At 35.8% G+C, this 17,608-nt stretch overlaps 1 protein-coding gene across 23 annotated transcripts in view; it reads left to right on the forward strand.

The window, feature by feature from the left end:
• SCEL (sciellin) overlaps positions 1 to 17,608 on the forward strand; it is a 132,998-nt gene that overhangs the window by 82,192 nt on the left and 33,198 nt on the right. For 7 of the 23 annotated variants that reach the window (XR_004346653.1, XM_032611013.1, XM_032611005.1 and 4 more), the window contains 9 exons: positions 771 to 830; positions 2,003 to 2,062; positions 6,158 to 6,217; positions 7,845 to 7,904; positions 10,423 to 10,473; positions 11,420 to 11,482; positions 15,112 to 15,171; positions 15,318 to 15,377; positions 15,526 to 15,582. Coding sequence is in view for 21 of the 23 variants with exons in the window: in XM_032611013.1 (XP_032466904.1) it covers positions 771 to 830; positions 2,003 to 2,062; positions 6,158 to 6,217; positions 7,845 to 7,904; positions 10,423 to 10,473; positions 11,420 to 11,482; positions 15,112 to 15,171; positions 15,318 to 15,377; positions 15,526 to 15,582 (531 nt within the window). In the remaining 2 variants the exon portion in view is untranslated. Of the gene's footprint in view, positions 1 to 349; positions 410 to 770; positions 831 to 2,002; positions 2,063 to 6,157; positions 6,218 to 7,844; positions 7,905 to 10,422; positions 10,474 to 11,419; positions 11,483 to 15,111; positions 15,172 to 15,317; positions 15,378 to 15,525; positions 15,583 to 17,608 lie in introns of all 23 variants that reach the window. The other 16 variants (XM_032611002.1, XM_032610998.1, XM_032611000.1 and 13 more) reach the window with 9 other exon arrangements.

Here is a 17,608-nt window from a genome sequence, read left to right on the forward strand (position 1 = left end):
GTTTGAGTTGCACTGAAGTAAGTGCAGGAAAACTTACTGCATAATCTCTTATTCTATATTTTCTCAAATAATTTAAAAATGAGACAAATTTTCTATTTAAATTAAGAAATAGAAAGGACAAAATTGCAAAGTGAGAGGTGTGTTGGCGAAGATTTTTTAAACTGATTTAAACCAAGTACTACTGTGGAAATTAAAATAGACAAGCTAAGGGATAATTATATTGAAGTTTCTCTGGTCAGTTGGCCCTGGAAACATCTGACATCCTTTCAGGGACATTCTTATTTATATGGTTTTCAGAAAAAATTGAATGCAAGTTAATTGACATAAGGTCTCCATGTTTTTTCCAAAGAATCCAAGATCTCAAAACAGTTATCAAAGCAAATGCTAGGACAGATCAGACTAGCAGAGGGTGAGAACTGCTTTGATGTTTCTAAATCTTGCTTATTTTCTACTGGGTTAATTATGTGATCTTCTCAGTATACTGAAGGGGGTCACATCTTTGAGTTTGGCTTCTCTCTTCTGTGTCTGAACTCTACTGCCCTGAGCTTTACTTTGGAGAGTCTATCTAAATTTAACTTTACCTAGAGCCCAATAGAATCCTAGAGATTAACTTAACTATATTATTGATAGGTAACTTTCGTAACAAAAATGAATTTAATACCAGTATAATAATCTTCTCCAAAAGCTTGAATTAATCATCAATAATATGGAATGTGTATATAAAAAAATACTGTGGGAATACTTTGAAACTGGTCTAATTTTTTTTTAAGAGGTGAAGACCTTGATAATGTTATCGAAGTGAATCCCAAAGAAAGTGAAAACACCACTGGGTAAGACTGATTAGTATCTTTAAATCTGATTTCTGCAAGTGACAATAAGATAAAATGATTTGGCATTTTAACTTTAGAAATGTGTTTTACTGGCATGGAATTGGATAATAATGATAGGCCACATGACCTTTCCTCCTTGCTCCCAATAAAATTGCTTATTTTTGAAGAATTGCTCCAATGTTTAATAGTAAGTTGCCTTTTCTCCCAGATTTTGATTTGGTTTTAGGGGTGAGTTACTGAATTGAATTTCTTTGGATCTAAAGAAAGCACAATCTTGACAATATTTTAAAAGTGGATCTCCAAAATGACAAAGATAGCCAAGAGTGAGTGTTGACTAAAACTACTGAAAATCAACTTCTTTGAGCATGGTGGTCTCAGAAGGCAGCCCAGGGGAGGGGCTGGGCAGATACACACACTGGGAGGAAGAACATCCCACCACTTCTCTTCTTCAGGGCTATGTTGACAAGGCAGCAGTACTCAATCACGATACCTCTGCCATCCTCCACTGCCCTCTTTGGGTTTGGGCTATGCCCCTTTTGGTGTTACTCAGTTCATTTTAATGGAGATGACACGTGTCTCCCCAAGAAGTGTCATTAATTTTCCTACCATGTAAGGTATTTTTTCTTGCTCTTATAATTCACCATAATCTAATTATATTTTAAAAGGGGGAATGGTTGCGTTTCTATGAAAACATATATTTTTAAAATTATTTTTTATATTGTTAAACTATTATCATCTTTTACATTATTCTTATTATTTAAAAACAGAATAGGCAATTATATCTGATTTGTTAGGTGGAAATTTACATTCTATCTGGATCCAGTATAGAACTTTATCTAACTCAACATTACTTCAGTGCCACCCATCTGGGGTGTTCTAACAAGATGCATCTGAGGGCAAAGCTGATTTTCTTAAATAACAAGTTTCACGTATACTTATGCATTTTGAGAATGAAACAAAAACATCATATGTTTCTTGTTGGTAAATTAGGAAACTTAAATGGTCTTCAGCTCAAGAAGTAAGAGAAGAATTTTCGTTTGCATTTAGAGCTTTAAAAATTACATTGATAGAGAATGTGTATACTTACCACTTCTTAATTTTGTCAATCATTGTTCACTTGATCAGTGTTTTATTTTAATGACATTCATTAAAACTCATTTCCTTATTCAAAGGAAAGAAGACCTCAATGGGCTTATTAAAGAGAATCCTGAAACAAATAAAAATATCAAGGGGTAAGTAATTTAAAGCTTTTTATTTCTCCTTTGGCATTTATAAACACATTGGAATTCTGAGTGCTTGCATTAAGGGAGCAAATTGAAATTCAAACCGAACTGAACTCTTTTTTTCCACATATGTCATATTAAGCAATTCTATATGAGTGATACACAGAAGTGACCTCTTGCGTCTTATTCTCAGGTGACATTTGCTATAAGGTAGATTTTGAGAAATTAAATGAGAATTTGACGACCCTCCTCTACTATTTATTTCTTTGTGTGTAAGTGTATGTGTGTGTGTGTGTGTGTGTGTGAGTCTGTATGTGTATGTGCATGTGTAAATAGTGTGTTACGTATAAATGTGTGTATATATTAGTGTATATGTATAAGTGTGTTGGTATAAGTGTATGTGTGTGTATTAATCAGGGTTCTCCAGAGAAACAGAACAATAGAATAGAGAGAGAGAGAGAGAGAGAGAGAAAGAGATTTAGTATAAGGAACTGGCACATGCCCTTCTGGAGGCTGAGAAGCTGGAGGCCCAAGAGAGACAATAGTAGTTCCAGTTCAAGTTTGAAGGCCTGAGGACCAAGAGAGCCCATGGTTAAGTTCCAGTCCAAGGGCAAGAAAACAAGGTCTTAGGTCAAGCAGTCAGGCAGGCAAAGTCTCTTCTTAACTCAGCATTTGGTTCTATTCAGTCTTTCAGCTGCTTGGCTATGGCCCACCCATGTTAGGGACGGCCATCTGCTTTACTCAGTCTACAGATTCACATGTTAATCTCATCCCAAAACACTCACAGACACACCTGGAATAATATTTGACCAAATATCTGGGCACTCTGTGGCCCAGTCAAACTGACACATGAAATTAACCATCACAGTGCATATATATATATATATATAAATATATGTGTGTATGTATAAGTAGTGTGTGTGTATGTGTATGTTTGCATAAATAGCATATATAAACAAGTCTATGCCTGTGGGAGTGTAAGTAGTGTGTGTGGATGTGTTTATGTACAAACTGTGTGTGTACATGTGTACTGTGTTTGTGTGTAGTGTGGGTATGGGTATATAGTGCAGTGTATGTTTAAAGATGAAGAGCTTAACGAAGTGTACCTTGTAAACGAATCACCCTACCCATGAATTGTCAAGTAAATCTGGAAAGCTTATGTCCTCTTGCTTCTTTTTTTACTTTTTAAAAAACAGATGGAACATATCTGAAACTGAGCTTGTTGACGTGTTGCTGAAAAGTATACCAAATAATTCCATGTGGTTTCTTTTGAACTCCTTTCCATTCCATTCACTCAGTACGTGTTATTATGCATTGATTCTAAAATGTGTCACTGATGCCTGCAGGCCCTGTCAGCAGAGCCTGGCTGGCTGAAAGCTGGTGTGTGCTGTCAGGCCGTCCTGTTCTCAGCAGCAGTGTGGTTGCAGGCCCAGTGACCCTATGAGTTGCAGACGTGGACAGTTTTGCAACCGACAGACTGAGAAGAGAGCACTGACTTCCTTGGTTACCTGGGTATTTCAGGGAGGTAACTTGAGGTTGGGAGCAGGGAGTCTAAAAGACCCGGGTTCAAATTCTGGCTCTGTCACTTTCTAGCTGTGTCCCCATGCTTCAGATTACTCACCTACAAAATAGGGATCATAATACTGTCATGCCTGGCACATAGTAGATACAAATAGTTTTAGCAATGATAAAGATTCACATGAATTGTGTTTTCTTAATAATTTAGATTCTGTTCAAATATTTAACTTACTTTGACTCTCCAAGAAAAATTCATGTTCTTCCTTTCTAATTTTTATTAAAAAGAGTATTTCAAATCATCACCTTTTGTTTTTCATAGGTTGGGGTGTGTGTGTGTGTGCCTATGTGTACACATGTGTATACACACATGCAAATGTGTGCATTCATGTGTGTATGCGTGTGTGTGCATTCATGTTTGTATGCCTACATGTGTGCGTGCATACAGGTGTGTGTGCAAACAAGTGAAAATGTGTCTTTGATTGTGTACATGTGTACACATGCTTGTGTGTGCCTAAATATATATGTGAGTATATACGTGTGCTTTTGTGTGTATATGAGTACCTATGTTCATGGTTGTGTATGTGTGTGCTTCCTGGGACCTTTTAGGGACAGTAGTCATCTTTTTTTTTTTTCCTTTACCAAGCATAATTAAATTCTGTAGATCTCTTAAAAGTAAAATAAGATCGTCTCCCTCCCTTATAAAAAACTTTCAATGTTCTTTTATTTCAGGTAGAATAAAGTTCTAAACTTCAGTGATGGCCTTTCACATGTTCAGTAAAGTCCAGCCAAACTGATCTTTTTTCTATTCCAGGCTCACTTCTGCCTTAACACTTCTGTGTATGCTATTCCCACTTTGGGAAGCTCTATTCCCATATTGTCACCTTCTCAAAGAGATCGTTTCTGACCATTGAATATAATTAAGTCACCACCCCCTCCTTCAACCCCAGCATTGCAGGCACCAGGCACTCTTTTTTACTTTCTTCATAGCATATATTATTATCTGGAAATGTGGCATTCATTTACACATTTGATTGCATATTGCCTGCCACTCGTCAAGTTAGAATGGAAGCTTCTTGAGGGCTAAGCCCGTCTGTATTGTTCACAGCTATCCCATAACTTGGGGCCCATAGTAGGCTTTCCATAACTATTTGTGGATTGAAAGAATGCATAAATATTGAAGACATATACACTATGAGGCATTGCTTCTCACAGTTGAGCTCAAAATATTATTTTACATTACTACATTAAATAGCACACTCTTCTTTACTGACTGTATGAACTTTAAAATTTAGGAAACCTTATACTGATATGTGCCCTATTTAATATATTTAAAGAGATCAAGGTCTTGACAACACAACCAACACAAATATTACAAGGGAGGAGTTGCAGTGCTTAATGTTATGGAGTTTCTTTTTGAGTACTCAAATCTAGAAGCAGAATCCTGGGAATATTTTTCTCAGTCACTAGCATTCAAATTCCACATATTTCATTCAGGCAACAAGGGGTTAAAAAAATCAGCAAAGGGTATTGGTGTAGAATGGTTGTCTCTTTCAGGGTTAATAATTTCTTTATTTGCATGAAAAAGGATCAAATTTTTTTATTGCTGCTTTTAGCAGGGATGTACACATTCTCAGACATCTGCATACAAGTAAAAACTTGAGTCAACGTCTAGCTGCTTCCAAATATCTATACCTTTGATGTTGCACTGACGCAACCTCAGAGATTTCATGATCAATCTTAGCAGGGCCACAGGGCATGGGGATCCAGAGTGTAAAAGTGCCTTCTGTGGACATTCTTTACCCATGTGGTATCCTCTGTAGATCAGAGGCACTTTGGCTGGCACTGTGAATGTGGAAAACACATGTAGAAGCAATAGGAAAAGCAAAATTCCATTAAAATCAGAAGCAGATATACTAAAGGGTAATCATAAATTACTGATGTGTTTTCACTGACTACATGGAGTTTTATATTATAGTAAATATAGCTTACATTTCAGAACTTTATAGATTTTAATCTCCCTATTATTTGTTGCCAACACAACCAGTCAAAATTTGTAGTTTTAACACACAGTTATAAGTACCAGCAGCAGATACCAGATTTGTATATCATGGACTTTAACAAATTGGTATACTTATCTAAATCCAGTGTTTAAATAGAAAATCTGCTAATGAATGTCAATTTTACAAAACTTCTCCAAAGTTCAGAAGTTCCACAGCATGTTGGAAGTTGATAGGTAGAGTTGTGTCTTGTGGAATGTTCCATGAAATGTGTATACAGACTATTACAAAATATGTTTAGTGCACCTGGAAAAGGCTAAGAGCATAGCATTCAATGAATCAAAATAGAGTCCTAGTTCAGTATTTGCTAGTGGCCCTAATGGCTCCAAGATTAAAATATTGTCTCACTGAGTCTCAATGTGTTTCAGAGATATATAAATCCCTACATACTTCTGCGTACATTTAACAATCTTCAGCTCTTTGGCATGATCTCAGTGAGTGTTTATACTGTTCCTGAGTTTTAATGAATAGTTTTATCATCTTGGTTCTAGTCTATCATTAACCTCATCACATTTTCTATGCTTTAAAGGGGCCAGAGCCATGACAATCTCATCAAAGTGACCCCTGAAGTAAACAGAAGTAACCCAGGGTGAGGATTATATCATATCTTTCTTCCTTCCCATCAATTTGTGCATCAAATTCTGCATCAATTTGTGGCTCTCATTAGAGAAGCTATGCTGAAAAATCTGTGGAGTTAGAAAGTCTGAGCTCCATTACTTACTGGCTGGGTGCCTTGGAGCAAGTCCCTCGAACACTGAGCTGAGGCTTCTTTAGTTATAAAATGAGGATCATAATGTCTGTTCCACCTTTGTCATTTGATTGTTAAGGATCAAGTGCAATAATGGATATAAAATCACTTTAAAGCAAAAAGGCACTACAAATGGAAATTATTAACAAAATATAGTTTAATTATAGCTATAGGATTATGTAGAATACTGAAAGGGGCTGGCCAGGTGAGAGTTTTTGGCAAATAGTTCCAGAATTGATCTTTTAAACTCAATCTTGCCCTAATTTTATGGTTTTATTTTGACTGTAAATGGGAAACTGAGCTAGTATACCAATGATTTGTATGGAGATCAAAATTTTTACTCTTTTTTTTTTTTTTTTTTTTTTGCGGTACACGGGCCTCTCACTGTTGTGGCCTCTCGCGTTGCAGAGCACAGGCTCTGGACGTGCAGGCTCAGCGGCCACGGCTCACGGGCCCAGCCGCTCCACGGTATGTGGGATCCTCCCGGACCGGGGCACGAACCCGTGTGCCCTGCATCGGCAGGCGGACTCTCAACCACTGCGCCACCAGGGAAGCCCAAAAATGTTTACTTTTTTAAATGAAGGGCATAGACTGGCATTGATTTCTCTCAAAACCTAATCACAAAATTCATCTTGAGTACATATATCCTTCAAAGTACTTAGTTGACTTAATTCCATTTTTACTTATTATGTTTTTGTTTGCTTTTTTGTTTAAAGTTCCAAAGACCTCAGCAACCTCATCAAAGTGAACCCAAGAACAGGAAAAAGTGTGCAAGGGCAAGATTGAATACACACCTCTTTTTTTGTTTCACATTAACCAATGCTTAAAAACGTTATTAAATCGTTTCAGCAGACTGACACTGCTATAGTATCAATGTATCAATGGTAGTTCAAGAAAAATCATGGAACCCCCATGACCTTTTTTGGGTTTTGTTTGTTTGTTTTGTGGTACGCGGGCCTCTCACTGTTGTGGCCTCTCGCGTTGCGGAGCACAGGCTCCGGACGCGCAGGCTCAGTGGCCACGGCTCACGGGCCCAGCCACTCCGTGGCATGTGGGATCCTCCCGGACCGGGGCACGAACCCGTGTCCCCTGCATCGGCAGGCGGACTCAACCACTGCACCACCAGGGGAGCCCTGCTTATTAATTTTTTAACACTATTTCATTGGACTGATGTGAGGATTAAATCATATAAATCACGTAAATCACTTAGAACAGTGCCTGGCACATCATGAATTTTCTGAAAACATTAATTATTGTTTATTATTTCTATGCAGTTATAGTTAGATCCAAATATATATTTTCAGAGTCAACACTGAAAAACTCCAACCCCTTGAGATGATCTCTATTTTAATAAATATTTTATAGTAAAATATTTCTATAATAAAAATGTTTCTCCATTTTAATAAATATTTGAAACCACTTGATGTAAGTTGACCATTTCTCTGATCATTTCTTCCATGTTTTAAAGGGGCCAAAGTCTTGACAATCTCATCAAAGTGGCTCCAGAAATAAACAGAACTAACCAAGGGTGAGGTTTATGGAACTTCTTTCTCCATTTTCTTCTATTCAACCTCGAAAATATGATAAAACTCATTATCCCATCACAGAGACAGCCAATAATGGGACCCAAAATCAATACCTCTATGTCAGAAACCTAATCTTCAAGTCCTTATTCAGGGCTCCCTGGTTGTGGATATTTGTGGAGGAATTCCTTAAAATATGGGAATAATCTCTTATCAGTGTGGGATTTGTGTTCCATGTTTGGGATTTCCTCAAAATGAATCGAGTTTCCTCCTGGGATGAAATATCTTCCCCATACAATTTCTTAGACATAAGCAGCCTAAGAGAAGGTCTCCATGTGAAGAAAATTCTCCTTCCTTTATCCTTCATCATTTTTTGCCTCTTCTCTTATGTTTACACTCAAACAATTCCTAAAGTTGGGAGGTTATTTTTTAAAATTATACTTAGTTTATTGAAATAATAAAGAATACAAAGAATGACATTGTCTTTTATAGAGAGAATTTTCTTTAAGGTACATCACATTGAGTAAACAGATGTAAAAAAAATCACGAATCTATAAATATATATCGTTATGCTAGTTTGAATGCGAGTTAAATATAAAAGATACCAAGGTATATATTTCCTTTCTGACAGATATTCTATCTTACTTGGTGTATAGGAATTCTATTTTTACAGTAGGTAGATATCATATAAAGTTTATTAGACTAGATCAGGAGTCAGAAACTTTTGCTTAAAGAGCTAGGTAGTAAATATTTCAGGTTTGGGGAACCAAAACAGTCTCTATTTTAACTAGTCAACTAGCAACCATTGATAATACATTGTAAAGGAATGGGCATGGCTGTGTTCCAATAAAACTTTACTTATATAATAAGACTACAGGCTGAATTTAGCCTGAGGACCATAGTTTGCTGACTCCTGGACTAAACAGTATTTCATGTGGGTGAGTGAAGAGGATCAACTCTGAATGTACTTGGTACAGCTTCTGAAACAAAGCCTCCCTTGCATATCTTGTTTTATTCACTTTATGGTTGGACCAAAGATTTTATCATTCTTTTATCTGATTATTTAGTGCTAAATTGTCCTTAGATTTTGTTCACTAAATAAGAACATAACGCATTGCCACTGTCTGAGGGTCAGGTACTGAATCCAGAGACCATGTAATACTTCATGTTACAGATAAAAGAGTCAATGAAAGACAGCTATCCCTTGTCCCTCTTCCAAGATGACTTAGTATGTAAAGTGAAGATGGCCTTAATGATGTGACCTTTCCTGTGCAGTGTGTGAGCCTCGTTTCAGTCCCCACCCTCTGCCATATATTGCATTAGGTCATGTGTCCATCTCTTCTACTTGGTAGTGAAATTTTTGAGTTCAGAGAATACTTATTAGCTGTATAATCTTGGACACATCGTTTAAACTCCTTTAAGCCTCAGCTTCTTTATCCGTAAAGTGGGGATTGTAAGAATTACCTTCTTCATGAATTACCAGAAAAATTATATGCTAGCAAGCTTATGAAGCACTTATTCCTCAAGTACTTATTAGATATTATCTATTGGTATTATTATTACTGTTACTGTTTTTCTTCATTGTTGGATCCTCATTGCACCACTCAATGCTTAGTTCAAAGAAGATACCAAAGAAATTATCTGTTAGGTTGGATTTTATGAAATTGTGGCATTCAATAATTTTTGATCCACAAGAGGACAACTTCATATAGTTCAATATAATAGAATGCAATAATTTACATGGAAGGATTTGTACATGATAAAATTAGTTTATAGGTTAATCCTAAAGATTAGTTCAGGGATATAAGCCTTTCTAGTCTTTTTTCTTTTCAGGATGTATAACAAATTGTCCAATAATAAGGTATATCAAATTAGGCATCTTGTTCAGGCCTTCTGGTGTTAGAGTTGGTATGAAGGCCCAGTACGATAACAGAAATGTCTCTTTAGAGGTATTATTGCCTATTTGTTTAGAATAAAAGCAAGTTATATAATCTGAATTCTTCCTTGTTCTGACTTAGCATTGCATGAAGCATGATTCTGAACTGATTAATATCTTGGAGTAGCCTGAATGTTACATATTAATGTTATGTATATTACCTCCATACCTTAGAATCAGGAAATAGCCTCTTTTTTAAAAAATCCCAGGTTTTTGTTTTGTTTTGTTTCTAGGGGAGGGAAGCAAGGAACACGTGCAAATGACCAATAGCTTAAATTTTTCTCTTGTTCATTACAATCTTCAAAAATATTCTTGGAAAACAAGGAGTTTACGAGCAATTTAAATTTGAGGTTGTCTTAAAAGAAATAAGAATAAAACTAAATTAAATTTTCATATATATGTAGTTGTGTAAGAAATGAATTGATAGTAGCCACCTGCTTTTACCGAGGGCTAAAAAAAGAACTCAAGATGAAGTTTTGAATTAACAACAATCACTTGATTCAATATTAAGATTGAAAAAAAATGTACAAATTGTAATTGATTTGACTTGATTTTAACCACTTATTGAAATTTACAACATTTTTAAGGAACCAGGATCTGAACCATCTTATCAAAGTGACTCCCTCAGCAAATAAAAGGTAAGCTTATTAAGATTATTGAAGACTCGTGAGCAAGTCTTCAATTTATGCCCCAGAATAAGATTATTTGGCTAAGGACATTTGAAAGGGGACATGAAAAAAATGAGAACAAATTGATTTGTTGTGTGTAATCATGGTAGATAGATTTTTTCTTTTATTGTGTTGCTTCAATTTATTACATTATAATATTGTTCAAATTGTAATACTGAAGCAAATTCTGTTTAATGACTATTTGAGAAATTCACTGGACACAACAGTAGCGTAAGTAGGTTATTACTGCAAGTTTATAGTAAATAAACTATAAGTTCATAAAACTGAATAAACCAAAGAATATTGGCTTTCTTCTCTTTCACAAACCCAAGGATTAATAAAAATTAAATGACTCTTCAGAAAATTGGTGACATAACATTCTAATACTTGATTAGAATATTTCTACATGATTTTGATTATACTCCTGTCTTCTTGAAAAGTTAAGACCCATCATTCACTGGAGCAAAAGTTAAGAAAAACGTGACAGAGTAACTCCAAGCTACCTCTCACGATTATTATGATGATAATGGTGAAAAGCATGGTGCAGATGTAAGGAATTATTGTGAATAGAGAGAGGAAGGATGTTAGCAGAAGGGAGCATATGGTTTGGGGTCCAGCTATGGTTTCAATCCTAGTTCACCCTCAGTCATTTCTTAGGTATCTGGCCCAAAGAGGGTCTTAATTTCTATGAAACTCAATTTATTTATAAAGAGAGAATGGTAATACTTAACTCAGTTGTTTTGAGGATTTAAAAAAGATAACTAATATAACTAATATATATAAAGTAGAAACCCGGTAAATTTATCACTTTTTGTCTAGGATCCCATGGAATGATTCACAAGCATCAGAAGAAACAATGCCAGCCATTGTTTCTGATTTCCAACTGAATTTGACCTTTTATTTTATTTTGTTTTAGCAGTGAACAAGATCTTGATGAACTTATTAACGTAAGCCCCAAAGCTGTCAAAAACACAGCCGGGTAAGAGAAGGATGTGATTTATTTACTTTGCTTTGTTTCTCCCTAACTAAGTACAATTTGAATATAAATGACTTGTAATCATTCTATGGGCAAACTGAATATAAATCTTGAAAAGTCATCACAGTTTTTATATGTCCCTGAAAACTTAGATATCTATTTGCTAATAAAAAGAAAGGCAGCTCAAGTAAAGCAATTGAAGGGAGTGATTGGGGTAGAAACATAGCTAGTCTATGCCCTGTTTATGTTTTGTAGTATTGATGTTAATACCTTTGTCTCTGGATTTGGTTAAATTTATTAATGATAGTTAATTTTTTGAGAAGAGCTGAACACCTCATTAGTTGTAAGCAATACCATTCACCTCGTTTTCAGAGGGTGTTTTCTAGTAGTCGGTGGAAATTTTATGAGGTTCATTATTTCTTAGATGGTTTGCTGCTCGCAGCAAAGTAATGGATCTAAACTTTGATAATTCTTTAAGTAGTATCTATAATGATGAAAATGAAATTCACTTTTTGTCTCTGGTTATATGAAGATTTTTATATCATTATGCACTACTATTATATGTATGTACATATATATTTATATATATATATTTAAGACTGTTTTTATGATTTCACTTTTTTGAGTTTAACTGGTATGTACAAAAACTGCAAAATTTTGGAGATGGAAGGAAGGAACCTCAGAAAACTCGTAGCCCAGTTACTATGAACACTTGCAAGCCACTGTTCCAGTCAAACCTATTATATTTACAGAAGAGGAAATTAAGACTCAGAAAGGTTAAGTGATGTGACCAGTGTCACAGAGAAAACTAGTGGAAGACGAATAGTAGTTCTGTGATCTGTTGGGCGGTGAATAATTACTGAGCACCTACTGGGTTTGAAGCTTACAGCTAGGTATCATTAGGTGCACATTAGGTATAATTATAGGCCGTGGATGCCAAAAAGAGAATTCAGTAGACATACTCAATCTTATTAATAGCAAGCAATTATCATAGTTTAAAGTTAATTATGTACTGGGGGCAAAGAGATGGGACTCCAAGACAATAATAGGTTGTCAATTTAATATATTACATTTTGGGACGCTTATGTACTGCTTGCTGAATATAGAATGTATTGTCAGTGAGTTGCATTTAAAAAGAAAAGGAGACATGAAATAGCTAATGAACACGACAGGCAGTAAAATTCACATTCATAGATTCCTAGGGGTAGAAGATGTTAGAGATGGGCAGAGGCTTAGAGATGAACAAATCCAATCTCCCAATTTTACAAATGAGAACACTGAAGTATTCGGGGCAAAAGTCTCATAATCTTCTGTGAGTTCTTCCAACTCCCAGCCCAACTCCTGGTCTTTAAATCACAGCATGGAGACTTTGATCTTAAAATAGGTGAAAGTTGATTCAGTACCTCAGGAAATAGTGGAAACTATAAAGCTAGGACTTTTGCTCCTGCCATGGGACAGCCTGGAGATGTTCTCTACTACTTTCACAGGGTCACTTGAAATATTACTTCACAGTCTTTGAAGTGACAATGGCACAAATTTGTGCCAATGACTGCAAAACACTTTACAACCTTTGAACTACGTGAAAATAATAATAACTAAATATTTCAATGTATCCCTATATCCTTAAAGCAAAATAAATGAAAGCAGTAACTTGAGTAGGAAAAATGTTACATTTTTCCTGGATAAAATTTAGATATAAGATTCCTGTGTTTGTAGGATCCAGGGTCTGAAAAAAACGTCTATAAGTTTTCAATTCATTAAGTTGCATGATGCTATCAGTCAAGGCAATTCAGGACTATTACTGAGATCCTTGCTTTATTGACACAAGGTGTCGTCTTTTTAAGAGAAGTGGTAAAACATAGCACGCGTTTATATATATGTTTTCTAGGCTAGTGTTTCTCAAATTGTGGGTCACATCCCATTAAATGGTCTTGTAATTAATTTAGTGAGCGGCAGTCAGCATTTTTTCCCAGTTAGCTAGAGTGAAGTAGAGCAGAAAACATGAGAGTTCTTACGTAGTGGGTGTCTTATTTTGTGAAATTTATGTTTTATTATGTGTGTGTGTCTGTCTGTCTGACTGAAAACAAAGTATTGGGCTGTGATGTAAATTGTATTTTTTAATGAGCTCTATGATGTAGTAGTTTGAATAGCACAGTTCTAAAATTTGGAATGAACCAAGTTTTCTGTACTGAGCAGAACAGTAAAAACAGGAGTTCTCATGTTTGTGTTTGCATTTTTTTATGCAGCTTACTCCTAATTATGCTGGTTGGTGAATATTATATGTAGTTACACTAAAATATTGTGATTGATTTCATGTATTAAAAGGTTGTGGCCTTTGACATATTATTTCCTCTACAAAGTTTTATTTTTTGTACTTTTTTTCTTTTAATGTATGAAATTATCCTCATTTTAAAGATCGTCTTTCAGGCACAATTTAACTTTGTAACAGGTTTTTGTAATCAATTTATACAAGAAAATTTTATTTTGGATAGTTGTCATATGTTTATCATTTCTTTGATAGTGTTTGTAGATACCAGTTGATTATCTTTAATTGATAATATTACTATTGAAGATAATTCAAAACAGTAAACATTCATTTAGGGGCTTTCTGTCTACCGTGGAGATCTGAGAACAAGGATGAGGAGATCAAACTCAGTGAAGCCATGAGCTGGGAAGCAAATTCTATGGAAAGGCTTAGGGGTTGGGGAAGGAAATGCAGACCTTTTTCTCAGACTTTGATGACTAACCTCTAAGTGGCTCTCCTTCAGTTCCTAACCTTGCATCAGTCTTTTTGAAGAGTAAACCATACTTTATTTTTATATAAGGGAAAAGGACTTTTGGGGGGAAGGAGGTACAGGCAGGTAGCTGCCAAAATTTACTGAAAGCAGGTGTTATCAATCCCAAGATTTCTTGCTATTGTGGGCTCTTCTGTGAATAAATATTATAAAGCGGTTTAGAGGAACACGTTGAAAAATCACTACTTTCCAGCCTTTAGAAGCAAAGTATTATACAGAGGCAATGAGTGATAGCAAACCAGGTGGGAGGAAATACTGTTCTCCGACTGAGGAAAGAAACTGATAGGGTTTCAACTAGGAAGTGGACAGTTATCAGAGTATGTCCCTAATTTACCATGATTTCAGCTTTTTAAGTCATGGTAGAGGAAAGAAAAGTCACAATTTTGATGGATTACTGGAACTCTGTTTGCCAAGACTTATGTTAAGTATAATCCTAGTTTGGGAGTTTCTTATTTTTTTAAAAAATGGTATATTTAGCTGGTGAATATGGTTTTTAAAATATCAAGGACCTTACAATCAGTTTGTATCGTCATACTGTTAAAACATTCCAGAGTAAAAGTGGTCAATCATGAGATGTTTGCTGTGAACTCTGAGTTAGCGTGCCCTTGTAGATGGGCTCTGACAATAAATGTGTGAAGTCAGAGTAATTCTTCTCCTGATCCAACATAATTAGTCCTCCCTGGATTGGTTTGAAAATTTATTTCAAGGGGGTTCTATGCCAAACCAATATGTCTTATACTAAATGATAAACTAGCTAATCCCTTCTTCCAATTCCAGCCACCTTAAACCTGTATTATCTCTAACACAAGCTGCTTTAATTTTTTTTTCCATTTGAAGAAATCAAGATCTTGATAAGCTCATCAAAGTGAATCCTGAAACTCTCTCCAACAACCAAAGGTAATAGAACTGCATTAATTTTTGTGCTTTGGGTAGGAAGAATGTTTTGTTTTACAATTATTTCAAGCACATTTATAACCTTAATGATCTTACCAAAAGAATTTATTTATAATTAACCTGCTTGCTTTTTATTTTTCTTTTTAAAGAAACCGGGATCTCAATAACCTCATCAAAGTGAATCCTGAAGTAATCAGAAGCAATCAAAGGTATCAAATAAAAACAGTCATTTCACATTCTCATGTCTGTTGCCCCTGAGTGGAGTAGATTTATTATATTGCTTTATAGACCTAGCACAAACAAAACAACCTATCACTAATTGGAGTTTATTTTTTTCTCTTTTTCTCTTTTGAACAGCCAAGCTTTGGACAATCTTATTGAAGTGAAACCTTCACCTCTCAGAAATACTAAGCGGTAAATGACTTTGCCTAACTATCTTGCCATGCATTTAAAAAAGAACCCAAGGTTCTAGGTTAGGAATTTCCTTTCTTGCTCGCTTTCTTGCTTTCTTTCTTCTCTTTTTCTAAAAGAAGGCTTTCGTTTTTCTTGAGTGTTCAAATGAGCACACATTTATAACCCGTGTGTTTCCTGTCAGCCGAGAATATGCTACACTCTTCTGGAATCAATTGCACTCTTTTGGACTCAGTTTTGTACTTCTAATTTTCACGAAGACAAGTTAGGGTTTGTTGCCTATAGGAGATAGAGTATCAGGACTGATATGAAAAATGAGTGAAATTAAATAAGAGGAAAACATATTTTGGAGAAGCTGGACCAAATCGGTGGTTTACACAGATGCCTACAGAGCATTGGAGCATTGGAAAGGATATTCAGTCTTCAAAATTACAGATCCACAGCTCATGTGGGCTCACAAAATATTCCAGCAGATTTTAACCTTGAACTTCTATTTTGAGTTTTGTAAATATCTTATAATTCACTATCTTTATGTCATATCTTTCACCAAAAGAGCTTATTGATAATGCACCAGAGTGCGTTGTATGAGAAGCCCAGATTGTTCTGCTGACCTGAAATTTTGCCATAATAAATATATAGCTGGGAATTAAAGTCTCAAAATTCTGGGATGAAGAAAGCAAATTAACATATGGAAAAGTGCTTTGAAGCCACAGGGAGAAAGAGGATAGTGTGACATGCTCATCGGCCTAAATCTCATGTCTTTTTGTTTTCTACGGTAGTGGTTTTTTTTTTTTTTTTTTGGAGTATAATTGCTTTACAATGTTGTGTTAGTTTCTGCTGTACAATGAAGTGAGTCAGCTATATGTATACCTATATCCCTTCCCTCTTGGACCTCCCTCCCACCCCTCCCCCCCCATCCCACCCATGTAGGTTGTCACAGAGAACCAAGCTGAGCTTCCTGTGCTTTATAGCATGCTCCCACTAGCTATCTGTTTTACACGTGGGAGTGTATATATATCAATCCTAGTGTTTTAATTTGCCTTTTCTGTTTGTGTGTTTTTATCACAAGGTGTTGGGGTGTCTGAAGTAGGAAGGTACCAAGGCAATTGAAGAGCAATTGCTAATTAGAGAGCAGTATTTATTGAACACCTCTGGTGTGCCTGGCAATTTATATACATTTAATCCTCACAACAACCAACCCCATGAGAAATATATTCACGCATGCTATTCTATAGAAGAAGAAACTATAGCTCAAAGATATAAAATAAACTTCTCAAGAAAGAAAACACATCCTGGATCTAAACCCAAGTCCTTCTGATGTCACTACTGGAAGAACAAATGATCAGGAGCAAAAAAACCTCAGATTTACCCCTTCTTTCTGTCCTTTATTCTCCCAACAGTCCCTTCCTTTCTAATTTCCCTCCCACCCCTGCAGTTAAAGGACTACAATTAGATACGCTTTTTTTCTAGAAAATTATTGTGGAAATGACAGAGAAGAGAGGAAGATTTGTCTTATAGAGATTTTCTAATAACTGAAATAATAGCAAACTTTTGGTGCCGACCCTGCCACTGGTAAGCGTATGGAAATATCTTTGATAAGTAGAAGCATTTCTTCAGAGTGGTACTGGTAGGGGCAGATTTTTATTTTTATTAGTAACAGTTTTAGGAGGTTCCCAACCCATGTTGGAAGTGGTTAGGTTTAACAAGTACGTATGGAATAACTAACTGGCTACTGTAGCCAACTTCTCCCTTAGCGGCTGTTTCCATAAACTGTAGCGCCCTCTGTCTCTCTCTCTCTCCCCCCGCTCCTGTTCCCTCCTTCCTCCTCTCCCTCCTCCCTTTCCCCTTCTTCTGACTTTTGCCTCCTTCCCTTCCTCCTTCTGCAAATGCACTATGTTGACAGATAATGGTAACTTTCTCATAAGAGTTTTGCCTTTTGTTTATTAGAAGAGGCTAATTTCATAAAAAGTAATTTGTATTTCAGCAACTGCTAACAAAGTATCTATAAGAAGAGGACATTTTCCTTATA

This window comes from Phocoena sinus, chromosome 18, assembly GCF_008692025.1.
Source record: "Phocoena sinus isolate mPhoSin1 chromosome 18, mPhoSin1.pri, whole genome shotgun sequence".
In the NCBI taxonomy this organism is placed as follows: domain Eukaryota; kingdom Metazoa; phylum Chordata; class Mammalia; order Artiodactyla; family Phocoenidae; genus Phocoena; species Phocoena sinus.